The 13,793-nt window shown below is 46.5% G+C and overlaps 1 protein-coding gene across 1 annotated transcript in view; it reads left to right on the forward strand.

The window, feature by feature from the left end:
* Positions 1-13,793, forward strand: part of si:ch211-132f19.7 (adenylate cyclase type 8) — a 32,822-nt gene that overhangs the window by 6,352 nt on the left and 12,677 nt on the right. The window contains 7 exon segments of the mRNA XM_048228564.1: positions 376-503; positions 1,909-2,067; positions 3,329-3,420; positions 3,423-3,559; positions 6,544-6,732; positions 7,322-7,422; positions 9,264-9,465. Coding sequence (XP_048084521.1) covers positions 376-503; positions 1,909-2,067; positions 3,329-3,420; positions 3,423-3,559; positions 6,544-6,732; positions 7,322-7,422; positions 9,264-9,465 — 1,008 coding nt within the window.

Raw genomic sequence — 13,793 nt, forward strand, 5'->3', positions numbered from 1 at the left:
ATATAGATGTTGATTACTGATCCCTTAGTGTGATTACTGATCCCTTTAAGACTGATTTGAACAAACTTCTGGGTGCTAGCATGTCAGTACTTTCCCTGTGATACGTTTTTCATGTTCAGTTAAATTTATTTCTAAATGGGTAAGGAAGCTTATTTTGTGAGTGGTCAACTCTTAGCTGAAGATATAATGACTTATGTATAAACTGGTAGTATGGACATACATTAACAGAGTATGATACCCTCACATGACAGCCCTATTACTACATGAGAAATTAATACATCCATGCTGTTTAGTATAACACATTACCTAATAATTTACTAGATTACTTTAAGTACCATAAATTCATATCAAAATGTCTCATTGCTGGTTTGTCAGGAGCATCACTGCCTGAGGATAAAGATCCTGGGGGACTGCTACTACTGTGTGTCGGGGGTCCCTGAACCCCAGCGGGCCCATGCTCGTTGCTGTGTGGAGATGGGCCTTGCCATGATCAACACCATCAGGTGGGTCAGGGAGCCTCTGCGCAGATGGCACTGGAAGATAGTGATCATCAAGATTATCTTGAGGAGGTTCTCAAAATAGTTTTAGTGCCCAGGATGAGTGGACTTTTTTGTCCACTGAGCTATTTTTTTTTTTTATTTAATCTAAATCTATATCACCATAGCTCTGCAGTATGAGAAGTTGTCATCGTCAAACCAAAGAAAATAATCAGAACATAAACAATAATCTGAACTTGCTAAACACCACCAGTTATGGTAGATGTTCCCAGTGAAACTGGTTAATGTGATATGCGAAGGATTTGATTTTTTGAGCGTAGAATATCTCTGCTGAAGTGTGCAGCACTGTCCTCTAGCATGGCAATTAAAGTGCTGTAGTGAGGCAATGCAGAGTTCACCACCTCTAGAAAGCAAAGTATAGTATAGAGTCTTTATTGTCCTATAAGGATATTCTTTTTCACACATATCATTGTTACATTCCATGCAGGATGTACACAGCCTCATACATATAACGGATAACGCCCCCAGTTCCCTCCCTCCTCAACACCATACAAGCAAAAAGGTGGACAATGCAGACAACATAAAACACAAAAGAATAGGGGGAATGGGTAATTGTCACAGGAGTTTGTTTAGTGCAGTGATTGCTGAGGGTATGAAACTTTTCTTATAGTGCCCTTTTTTCCAGTCCAGGGCTCTGTATCTGCGGCCCGGTTCAGGGGATGGTCAGGGCTGCTTACTAAGCAGAAATTTTAGAGAAGTGTTTGATTTCACCACACTACAAATAGCAGAAATGTCATGATAATTATAGTGTTTTTGACAAACTTCCCTCCCTTCTCACCCCTTGTGATTTAGGCTGGTTGAATCACCCAACTACACTCTGTGTTGTTCTTCAAAAATATTGTTGAGTAGCTCAACATAAATTTATTCAAATATAAAATTTGAATAAATGTGTTTTGATCTTGTTGCTGTCCTTATAAAGAGGCCGAGCTTAAAGTTCTCAGGCACTGTGCCGGAATTGAAATGTGTGCTAGGTTGATTAAGATTTGAAAGTTTGACTGATTCATTCACTGATGTAGTGATTCTTCCACACTTCATTAGACTGCCATTAGTTACTTAGTCTCCAGTTATTTCTACCCCATTATAAGAGCATAGAAGATTAGCATTAGCATAGTAGCATTTTATTCCCTATTCTAATCTTGACGAAAAGCTGAGACGTCCCATAGTTCTCTGCATTGTTAAACAGCAAATAAATGTGTTGCTCATTCGCTGGAAGTTTTAATGGTTTCTGGCCACTTTGTTTGAATCCTGAACCCAATGTTGCAGGTCTGTATTATTCAGTATATTACTATGGATAAAAGAGTCTGCTATTACCAGCCACTTTACTTTGCTTTATTTGCTATGGGCGTATCAGGTATGTGCGTAGAGAGCTGAAGCACAACGTGGACATGCGCATCGGCATCCACTCGGGCTCCGTGCTCTGTGGAGTCCTGGGCCTCCAGAAGTGGCAGTTTGATGTGTGGTCCTGGGACGTGGATGTGGCCAACATGCTGGAGGCAGGGGGCATACCCGGGTAAGTGATCTTGCTGAAGCTCAGCTGGAGAGCCAGGTGCTTAACCCAATGCCAGGGATACAGTGTATGTAGAATGCACATGTGGATACACAAGGGGGTGTGGGGGATGAGGGCTAGGGATCCATCCAGATCAATCAGTATTACATACATTGTTCTGTAGTTGTAAAAAGTCAACAGGGCATTTGAAGAAAAATATAATACAAGTCAAAGAAAGAAAAGGAAATGTTTTCATTCATTCATGAATTTCATTCATGACGTTATTTTCATTTTCTCTAATCTAATAAAACCTCCATGAGGAGCACACATTGTTGCTTCTTGTTTCTAGTGTTAGGAAGTGGTAAGGCCACAGGCTCTAACTTTGTCTAGGGGTTAAACTAAACTAAAAGCCTCCTGCATCAAACAAACAGAACCTTACTGTTCCCTACACACTAGCCCTACGTGTGGTGCAGAACTTTGAAGTAGGTCCTAACCGTGTTGCATGTGTGTGTGTCCGCTTGGCAGGAGCCTCAGAGAGCGGTCAACATACCTGTGGCGTGCTGGCACTCTCTGCCCGGTACTCCTCTGATACACTGGAACAGCGCGAGTGTCTTTGTTGTTTTCAAGTTTTATTCTAGTTTCCTAATGATGGTGTAAAATCCAAAACAGAAGGTTGTCCTAAATGCCACGGTTCCAGGTATACACAAGTGGCTACAAACAAAGGAGGGAGAACCTCGGCCATGCTCCTCCAGCAGGCCTCAAACCAAAGGACAGGTGTCATTACCTATTAGTGACCAGGTAGTGACATCACTGAAGCCCCACCTGTCAGTCAGTGCTTTCCCTACCATGTGACCCTAACCCAGTGGTTCTCAAAGTGTGGGGCGGGCCCCACTAGTGGGGAATAGAGTGTCATGTCAGGTGGGACGCGAGGAACAGGAGGAACTTTGTTTTATTTTTGTTAATCTTTAATAATACCTTTTTTTTTTTTTTTACAAGATCATAGATTCAAAAGAAAATCACCACACACAAACATCGGAGTCATAAGTAGACCAACATATGAATTAAAATAGCATCTGATCCAGCAGACCAAGACAGGAACCATTTTGCCGAGTTGATGGGCTCAGTGGGATTTGAAAATACCCCATTTCCAAAGTGGGGAATGACAGAAAATTTGAGAACCACTGCCCTAACCTATCCTAACACTAGTCTCTTTTCTATAAATCCAACTAATAACTTAGATGTAGACATGGTAGCTTATTGTCTCTTTCTGTTCATCGTTCATTAGGAGGATCCACATCTCACAGGCCACCCTCGACTGTCTGGATGGAGTCTACGAGACAGAGGAAGGGCATGGCTATGAGCGCAATGAGTTTCTGCGAAGCACAAGATTGACACCTTCCTCATCTGCCAAACACCAAAGGAAAACATTTCGCCCCCCAAAGTCCGCCGCCCCAGCCGAGAGGACACTTCCTGGAGCACTGAGCTGCCCTTTGACAACATCATCGGCATGAACTGCGTGAGTCCTCTGAACGGTTCAGTAGAACTGAGTTCAGTGTTCACTTGAAATTCACATAAATTCACTTGAATGGCATTTAGTTTTGGGGTTTTATGTGCTCCGCATGGAGATATTATATACAGTAGAACTGGAGATAGGGAAGGCAGTGGGGGCAACAATCACTGGAGGCCAATGGAGAAACATGTGACTGGAAATCAGCCAGGTGTCTCTGATTGCTGGCGAGTGTTGCCCATAGAAAGTAAGGTGTTTGCCCCCAGCAATACGTGAACGCAGCCGCAGTTATCATAAGTCGAAGAGAGAAATTGACATTTACCTCACTTTACTAGCCTGTTAAAAGCCATTAAAATGTAGGGTCTGGGCACTCACCGTTCGCAGTGCTCAGTCCGAGGGGCGGGATAATCGATTGTCTTTCAAATTCCCTCTGCACGCAATAGGACAGCGGCAGCGCTTATGAGTCCCATGCGTTTCCCACCAGCGGAGCTAGTTCAAACGTTTGCCAATTTAATAAAATCTTAACTCGTGTCACACTGTTCGCCAACAGCAACATCCATCTTATTTGTTTTCAAGTAGGGAATTCAAGTCAAACCGTTGCAACTCTGCCATCAATCATTATGTTAAGCCCACCTAACGACTCTATACACGATTTGATTGGCCTGATAGAAGTTTAATTTTTTTGAGCTCACAAGCCAACGGAGAGTTGCTAGACTAGCCCTGGCTGCCGCTAGGGTGCGTCTAGATTTCTAGGCTATCACTTTACAATATTAAGTAATTATTAGCCTTCCAGTTTTGTCTCTTGACCTTCTGCTCCCATACTTTCTGCCTTTTTGAATCACAGGGAAAATTGTGCAACAGTTTTCCACTTCCCGGTGCTGCACCGCAGTCACACGCGCAACAGTTCGCCTTTTTTAAATAAATAATTGCTTTTTCCAATAATTTAGATAAGTTTTCCTCTGTTCACTGTACTATGTCAATTGGGGATCTGCTGAATGTTGGGAGGAAACATGGGGTCCATGAAACACGTGACCACCTTGGGCCCAATCACTAAAAGAATAGCTCAGAACATTCGATTCCCTAGCTGTTGCAACTCTGTAGACCCTTTCAACAAGGTAAACAAAAACAATGCTTGAACGTTCTATTTGGTTCCCAATCTACTTCCTCTGCATTAAGATAACATATGGAATGTTAAAACGGAAGCCTTGTGGGGCCAACTATGATGCTGCTAGGGGTCGTTGCCGGCACCATGTAGGCCAATTAGGTGTTTAGATGGAGTTAATGGAGAATTAAGTGGTATATCATCACTTCAGATTGATGTTGGAGCTGGCAATTTCCTGCCGAGAGGATCGGCCAATCCACATGGATGATATAATTTGTAGATAATGATGTGCACAACTTTTGTTGTCCATGTGGATTGGTTGATCCTTGAGCAGCAAATTACCATCTCAACCACCAGTCTACACAGATGGCATAATTTGAGGCCATCGGAAATGTAGCACCTAATTAATTAGCTTGTTTGTACATGGTGCCAGAAGTGAACACATGTCGAAAGCCATATTTAAAGATGGTGGCGGCCATTTGGAATGCTAACCCCCTGGTTTTATTGGTAAATGGACTGCATTTTATATAGGGCTCTTCACTCCAATTGCTTTAAGCACACACACAGATGGCAGAGGCTGCCATGCAAGGTGCCAACCTGCACATCGGGAGCACTTTGGGGTTAAGTATCATGCTCAAGGGACCCTTCAACCCATAATCTCAAATAGTATAGTAGAGTGTATATACTTATACTTAAATATAGGGAAGAGGAGGAAGCCCATTGCCACAATGTAGCTTTCTCTAGCCATGAAGGCTAATAGGTCTAGTGCTTGTACCTGGTTTCTGTGGTGCTGGGTGGATGAGAGTCATTGACTCCCCCTTGGATGGGACCTCAGTACATTGCAGGTTGTACCTGGGTGCACTAAGAAGATGATACAGATGAAGTGCTCTCCAAATGGGCACAACTTATTTCAAATGACTATGATGGAATGTTATTTAAGCACACCCCCTGACTCAAAGACGAACATGAAAACCACACAAAGTAGCCATAGAAGATACAGTTAAGAGGCCACAGTTCTACCCCCTGTAGTGTTGCACTGAATCTATGGGCAATCCCAGCACTGATCAAGGGGATCTACCCTGCTGTTGGATCAGATGCTCATCCTTACCTAATGGGCCTAACTCTGATTAAATTAATGCTGAATTGGCACATTGGACTCTGAGGTTGCCTGGGTAAAGTATGCTCATGACCTCTACATTGGCACTCACACAGTTTACTCTTTAACTGATCAGGTTAAAGTAGTTCATAGCAGATTCAACAGAGAAAGCTTTTCTAATTGAGTGTTAATCACTTACTATGGTATATTCCACTATAGAAGTAACATTAGTTAAGTAGTTGTAGTCCCCTACAATGGTCAGATGGAATGAGCCAGGTTGGGAATTGAGCCAGGACATAGGGATAGGGAATAGGGAAACACCCTATTCTTTGCACTGATTGGCATGGAATCTATTATGACCTCACCTCAGTGAGTCAGTTAAAGTTAATCTCCTACAGTGCAGTGTCTCCATGACTGGACAGAGACAATGGGATTGTTCTGTGACCAGAGGGAAGACCCCCTACCTGCCTGCCAACACCAATTCCAGCAGCAACTTAGTTTTCTCAGGACGTCTCCCATCCAGTCCTAACCAAACCCACAGCTACTTAGCCTCAGTTATTTGGCAGAGATAGGGTATCCATGGGTCTGGCTGTTAGCTCCAGCAACATACAGGATAATGTATGTCGCCCTGAACAAAACAACAAAGATTGAGTAATTCAGTTTGTATAATTGAGTAATTCAAGGTTGTAAACTAAACAACGCTATAATGTTAGCTATGATGTTATTTTTTATAAGGGATCACATTGAAAAATGTTTGGTTTAATTCAGATATAATACTGTGCTCATGTTCTGTAGATCTTGGCAACGTTCACTAATGGCTCGTTGGTGCAGCTGCCCAGTCAGATCACAGCAGGGAACTCTGGCTCACGGGAGATCAACAAGCGCATCATGCGAGCCATCGAGGTGCGCAGCAGCGAGCTGATGAGGAAGGAGCACATCACACCCTTCACCCTGGTCTTTAAAGATGGACACATCGAGGACAAGGTGCAATCACACGCAACATGATACACTCTTGCTCTGTTTTTTTTCTGTCTTTCAAACACACACTGTCTCTTTCTCTTCCATGTCATGAATGACTATCCTGCCTGTCAGTGAGTCAGAACTCTTCATAACTCTGATCCTCGTCCAAGACATCTCTGATTATACACAAACATTCCTTTTCTCTAATTGTCACTCTATGTCTAATGCCTTTAGATTGACATGAGAAAGAGAAATAGTCAACAAAATGTGATGTATGTATGGGAACCATTCCAGGTATCTTAGATAAGTTGAGAGAAGCCAAGAGCGTAAGAAGTTGGCTTCTTTAAAGAGTCACTCAACAATTACATGATTCACCTCTCTTTGAATCTATAAGAGAGGACCCAACTTACATAACAAATTGGTTAGAGGCAATATCTTGCCTCTTTCAAAACAGACTCTCCTAGCTCCAGTGAAACAAGGACATTATCCTTGTGGTAACTGTGTCAGGAAAGAGCACATCACGCCCTTCACCCTGGTCTTTAAAGATGGACACGTCAAGGACAAGGTGCAATCACACACACACACACATATATATATCCATGTTTTCTTCCAGTTTTCCCATATGAGGGATGAGATGTTCAAGTCCAACCTGGTCTGTTCCTTCATGCTGGTGCTCTTCATCATGGCCGTGCAGGTCCTCATCCCAGGCCCTCAGTGAGTAAACACCAGCGCTCGTGTTGCTGATGTAATAGAGCTCAACGGCCATCGCCCACCTCCACGAGGGCTCAGTTTCCGGAAGTACGTTTCCCATTCATTTCTCCAATCAACGTCTGGAGTTTTAGGCCTTACCTTAATCTAACCAGGCATGGCGTACATCCTGATCATACAAGATTTAATTTTCGAGTAACAAAACTAACAGAAAAAATAAAAAAGGGTAAAGGCACAACATTATGTACATATTTTTTTTTATTTCCGAGTGAATTAACTACTCATCCCATCAGCCATTGTGAATGATACATTTCCAATGTTTTCCAACATAACAATAGTTTAACATGCTTCCATTTGAATATAAGACAACAAGATGACTAACTTCCTACCGTTTACATTCAGCAAATTTAACTTTCAAGGTGAGAAAAACAGTTTACATCGGATGGCCTCGCTCGCATTGCTCCTCATCAATTCAGTAGCCATCTTGGTTGAATGTGAAAACTCCTGCTGCGAAAACCGATGGTTAAGTCATAAACATTTCCATGGCAACAGTGATCTCGGCCAATCAAAGGCTCTGCTTTTACACATTAGGATTTTGGGTGTTGGCCTATACATGATTTCTAAAACCTGACTCTCGTCAGATGAATTTCGTTCCGCCTAGCTCCACTCATCCATCTGGAACCGATCCATTGGAATGGTGTTTCAGAAGGCTGGGCCTAATCAAAAAATGCTTGCATATGATTGAATAAGCCACTTGTCCGTCATCTATTGACGTGCTACTTCAACCACTCACATCAAAGCCAACCCGTGACGCTGATAACAGTCTCACAGTCGCTTCTACGCTATGTCACATCTATGAAACTCCCGCCCTGCGTCCTGATTGGCTCTACCATACAATCTCATTCTGAAATCACTCTCAATGGAAGAGGTCCCAGATGGATGTGAGTGAAGCTAGGCGGAGCTAAGCGGAACGAAATTCATCTGGCGAGAGTCAGGTTAGGATTTCTATGCAACGTCACGAAAACATGCGTGCGCAACCAAGAGGCAGAACAGCATAGAGCAAAAGAGCAAAAGAATAAAATGAGTTTTTGTGCTGAAAACTGCACCAATTGAAATCCGCGATGATTAGAGAATGTTAAATATGTTCAATATCCCTAACGGAATGCATGTCTTAAAAAAATGACAAAAATAATGATGTTATATTAATAATGCAAATGAACGGCAAACTTTGAAATATAGTCTGAAATGAGATGTTATTGTCATTGAGACAACAGGGGTATACAAAAATCCGATTGTAGCTTACAGCAGCCGACTATTTAGGTTAAGTTTATAACGTTGTGGACGGCCACCAAGCGCCTTCTGCCCCACGGGCTGCGCCACAAGATCTAGTTTTGTTGGTAAACGGGAAACCCGTGTAACACTTTTTCTCAAAACAAAGTAGATGTCCCATGAACCTTTGTATGAGCAGATACAATCGCTTAATCATGCTGTAGCTGTAGTCTTATCTTGAATGATTACAATAGTATGTCTTATAATTCAGTTCCCAGTGGAGAATGTGAATTAGCCTACATTGTTAGTTCCAGAACCTGAGTGGGCGGTGACTGTTGAGCTCTATTCTCCTGAAATTAAAATGTTAACAAAGCATATCCCAAAACCGAAAACACAAACGTTGTAGTGTGGACAGTGAAAACGCTGAGTTTCAGATACAATGATGTGGACTTAATATTCTAGACTCTAAATTCTATTGAACTGGGAAACTGGAGAAAAAATTGCAAGAAAAGAAGTCATCATATGTTGCTCTGTGTGTGTGTGTGTGTGTGTGTGTGTGTGTGTGTCTTTCTCATCAGCATCTGTCCCATGATAGTGCAGTTCTCTCTGTTCCTTCTGGTGTACGCACTGCTTCTGCTGGTGACGCTGGCTGAGGAGTTCAAGTTCTCCCCTGCCGCCCTGCAGTACCTGTGCTGCTGGGTCCAGGAGACCAAAAGCGTCCGCAATGTCCTCACCCTCACCGCCATCGCCGTCAACTTTGGGGTGGCATCCTCAGACATCGTACGTGAAACAGAACAACTTCCTTCATCATCCAAACAACAAATTGCCTATTGCATAACATTTGCATAACAATATGAGAGAATTATCTATTGTACAACATCGATCATTTGTAGACTAAATGTACATACATTGAGCTACTTCCATGTTGTGATATCATGAGAGGCTACACGGCTCTCGGCGGGACAGTTCAGCAGTGCAAGGACACAAATTTAGGGTATAACGAAGGTTTTTTAATCAAGTTCTGGGGAATTAACAAAAAGGTAACTAAGGATAAGGTTGATTGTTCAACCGTCAAAACTTAAACAAGGTCTCTTCAAACGAAAAGTCATAGTCCCGATTCCCTCAGGTAAATGTCTTTGTGAAAACTAGTCTTCAGCCTTACTTTAGACAGCACCGCAGCCATTTAGCCAATCCGGTAAGCATTCCAGTCTTCAGGTAAGTATTCCAGTCTTCAGGTAAGTATTCCAGTCTTCAGGTAGAAAGTGCCACTTCGACCGTCTGTAGCTCCTCTGAGAGCACAACTTGAGCTTGTCTCTCAAATCCCACTCTACCACCAACTGTGTCTCTGGGCCTTAAAAAGCCCTTCAGCTCATCAGGCCTGATCGGTCTCCAGGTGTGTTGGGATATCGTGTGTTTGAGGGGTGGAGTTTCCAACTCCCCAGCAGATGGAGCCAAAGCTGTCCGTGACTGCAGCCATCTCAGGGGAGCGTGGCGGCCCTCCAGAGCGCAGCCTCTCGTGACATCACACATCCCCCTCGAGACCGGCGCCCCGTTCGGAAGGAGGCGAGAAAGGCGTCGGCGCCGGGACAGGGCATCCGCATTGCCGGGCGCTTGCCAGCCCTGTGAACAACAGAAAAGTTAAATGCTTGCAAGCTTAAAAACCATCTGGTAATCCTACTGTTAGTCTCCCGGTTCCTGGCCATCCACTGTAGAGGGCATGATCCGACACCACCGTGAACCCGTCGACCCAGGAGGTGGGAACGCCCAGGATTCCAGGGCCCAGGTCTGGCGAGGCATTCCTTTTCCACAGTGGAATGGTTCCTCTCCCTGGAGTAGCTTCCTGCTGAGGTAGAGAGCGGGATGTTCCTCACCGTCATGTGCCTGGGCGAGTACAGCACCCAGACCCACCTCCCGGCGTCCGCCTGGACAATGAAGTCTTCTTGAAGTCCGGCGCCACCAGGATCGGACTGGGCAGGACTTGCTTCCAGGTCGACGAAGGCACGCCTCCGCTTCGGGAGTCCACCTCACCATTTGTGAGTGGCGTTTGGTTTATCAGCTCTGTTAGAGGTGCAGCAATGGTAGCAAAATCCGTAATAAACCGTCTGTAGTAGCCCGGCTAGGCCAAAAATGACCTCACCTGTTTTTGGTGATGGGCGGTGCCAGTCCTGTATGGCCCATAACTTGGCTTCCTGAGGCTTGACCACCCCGCCCAATGGTGTACCCCAAGTGGTTAGATCTAAGCTGAAGGCCAGCCTACACTTTTTGGGTTTGCCGTGAGCCCTGCTTCCCGAAAGTGAATCAATCACAGCCTGTACCGGGGAAGTGGCTGGCCCAATCGGGACTTTGGATGACTACATCGTCCAAATATGCTGCAGCGATACCTCTTGTGGGGTGCGGGGCCTTGGTCCATCAACGCTGGGCATTGGCAGGCTCCGTGGAGACAAGCGGGGAGCGGGTATACTGGTAGAGCCCCCTGGTGTGGCAAAGGCGTCTTCACCTCGATGCCGGGGTCAGGGGCACCTGCCAGTAGCCTGGTGAGGTCAGGGGTGGTTATGGCGAGCATGCCCCAAGGAGTCTATCAAGTCATCCACCCGAGGCATGGTGTACGCATCCAAACTTCGGACACTTCATTTAATTTCCGATAGTCATTGCAAATCAGTACCGACCCGTCTGGTTTGGGAACCAGTACAATGGGACTTGCCCAGGCACTTTGGGACTCTTCGATCACCCCCAGCTCCAGCATCTTCCTTACCTCCTCCTGAATCACCACTAACGAGCCTCCGGCCTGCGGTAAGGGCGCTTGGTTTACCGTTTTGCCAGGCATGGGTGGGATCGTGTTGGACCACCTCCGTGTGCCCAGGTAGGGAGGAGAAGACATCTCCGGATGCGATCCACCAGCTCCAGGGCCATCTGCCGTTGATGTGGGGACAGGCTTGGACCCACCTGAACCTCTTCTCTCCCTGGTTCCTTGGTCTCTGTGGGGGTAGACAACTGAACAGCGCCTCCCTGGCGTGCCACTTCTTTAACAGGTTAACATGGTAAATCTGCTCAGGCTTTCTTTTATCCGGTTGCCTCACCTTGTAGTTTACCCTCCCACCCGTTCAATGACCTCATATGGCCCCTACCAGTTGCCAGGAATTTTACTCCACGGTTGGCACCAGGACCAGCACTCGGGTCCCCGGGCTAAACTCTCTGGGTTGAGCAGACCCTATTGTAGGAGGCTTGTTGTTGCCTTTTGTGCAGTCTCCATGTGTTCCGCATCATGGGATAGACAGCCTTCATTCTCTCTCTCATGGCCCGACATGCTTTCGATCAGGGTCGCTGTCGACGCGGTTGCTCCCCTCCCAGGCCTCCTTGGCGATGTCCAGCAGTCCTGGGGGTCTGTAAGACAACAAGAGCTCAAAGGGTGAAAAACCAGTAGGCGATTGAAGGTACCTCTCACCGCAAACAGTAGGTGCGGTAGCAGCTGATCCCAGATTCTGCGCCCATCTTCCCGATAAGCCAGCATGGATTTTAGAGTTTTGTTAAAGCGTTCGACGAAGCCGTCTGTCTGGGGGTGGTAGACCGACGTTCTCAGCTGTTTGATTTTCAGCAGAGTACAGAGTTCTTTCATAACTTTGGACATGAATGGACTCCCTTGGTCTGTCAATATCTCCTTGGGGAGCCCCAGACTAGTTGACAGAAGGAACAACTCCTTGGCGATCTGTTTTGGGCGTAGCCTTCCTCAGCGGGATGGCCTCCGGATATCCGGGTTGCATAGTCCAGGATGACCAGAATGTACTGATGTCCCCTTGAACTCTTGATGGGGGCCTAACGATGTCCAGTCCAATTCTCTCAAGCGGGTCTCGATAATGGGCAAGGGAATGGCGGGTTTCTATATGTGGGCTTTGGCCACCAGCTGACACTCAGGGCAACCGACAATAGTTCTCTATCTCTTTGTGCACCCCTGGCAAAAAAAGGCCGCAAGATCCTTTCTTTCGTTTTCTCCACCCCTAGGTGGGCCCTAGCGGGTGGGTGTGTGCTAGGTTGATACCCGGTGGCCGGTGGGGCTGTGGGTACAAGGAGCTGTTCATGCACCCCACCATTTTCTGTACCACCTGATACACTAACCCGGGTTTACTGCAAAATGGGGGTAGGTAGGGGCTTGTCCTATCCCCTAGCACCACTCCCTCTATCACCTGCACATTCTTCAAAGCATTTGTAAGGTGGGATCCTGTAACTGGGCTGTACCATACTGGCCTGTGGGAGGGGAAGCTCTTTGGTGCCATGGGCGTCTTCCCTGGAGATTGGAGCACTTCCTGGGACCATGTTCTCTTCCTCCCGTGTCTGGACCAGTCTGAGTCAGCCTGGGCACCTGCCATCCCTGCAAAGCACAGGCTGGAGTTAATGGTTCTGAGGGGTTGTATTTGCGGGTTCTCCGGATCGTCTTACCTCTCCGCTTCAGGGAATTTTCGAGGTCAGCCTCTCCTGAGTCTCCCTCCACAGTTGGTGAGGCTGGGCAGTCTAAGCCCAATTAGGACAGGAGCGGGTAGGGGAATCACCACACCCGGCTATGCATTGAGGGATGGTTCCCTGGTGGTGGTCTTGAGAGTTCAGTGGTGGGGTGGTCTCTGGTGTCTCCATGGACACAGGAGACCAGAGGGACTTTCCCCTGGGGTCGAATCTGATGAATCCTGGGATCCCTTATGCACCAGGGTGACCTGGCTACGAATCCGTGGCCTCCCACATCATGGTGATTATCACCGGGCAGGTGGGGGTGGTTCATGGCGCCATCTGACTCCAGGCGAAGCAAAAAGGTGGGCGGGTGGTGAGCTGGAGGGACTCAGCAGTGGGCATAGGCTCATCGCTGGTTTCCACTGCCAGTGTCCCATCTCCCCACACGGTAACACTGGCGGGTTTCACTCTCCGGTGTCCCTCTTCCTGGTGCGGCTGGTTTGAACTCCCCCCTGGAGCCCTGGACAGCTCCCTGAAGTGGCTGGATTGGATCCCTTGGGGTTCTTTGGGCCAGACTCCTCCCGTCTGTGGGGCACTCTGGGGCTCCCTTCCTGGAAGCCCGAAGCATCTCTGCTGTGGCTTGGTACCTTTCCGGCTTCCCGCGGTTAGGTCAG

Source organism: Alosa alosa, chromosome 19 (genome assembly GCF_017589495.1).
Source record: "Alosa alosa isolate M-15738 ecotype Scorff River chromosome 19, AALO_Geno_1.1, whole genome shotgun sequence".
Taxonomy (NCBI): domain Eukaryota; kingdom Metazoa; phylum Chordata; class Actinopteri; order Clupeiformes; family Clupeidae; genus Alosa; species Alosa alosa.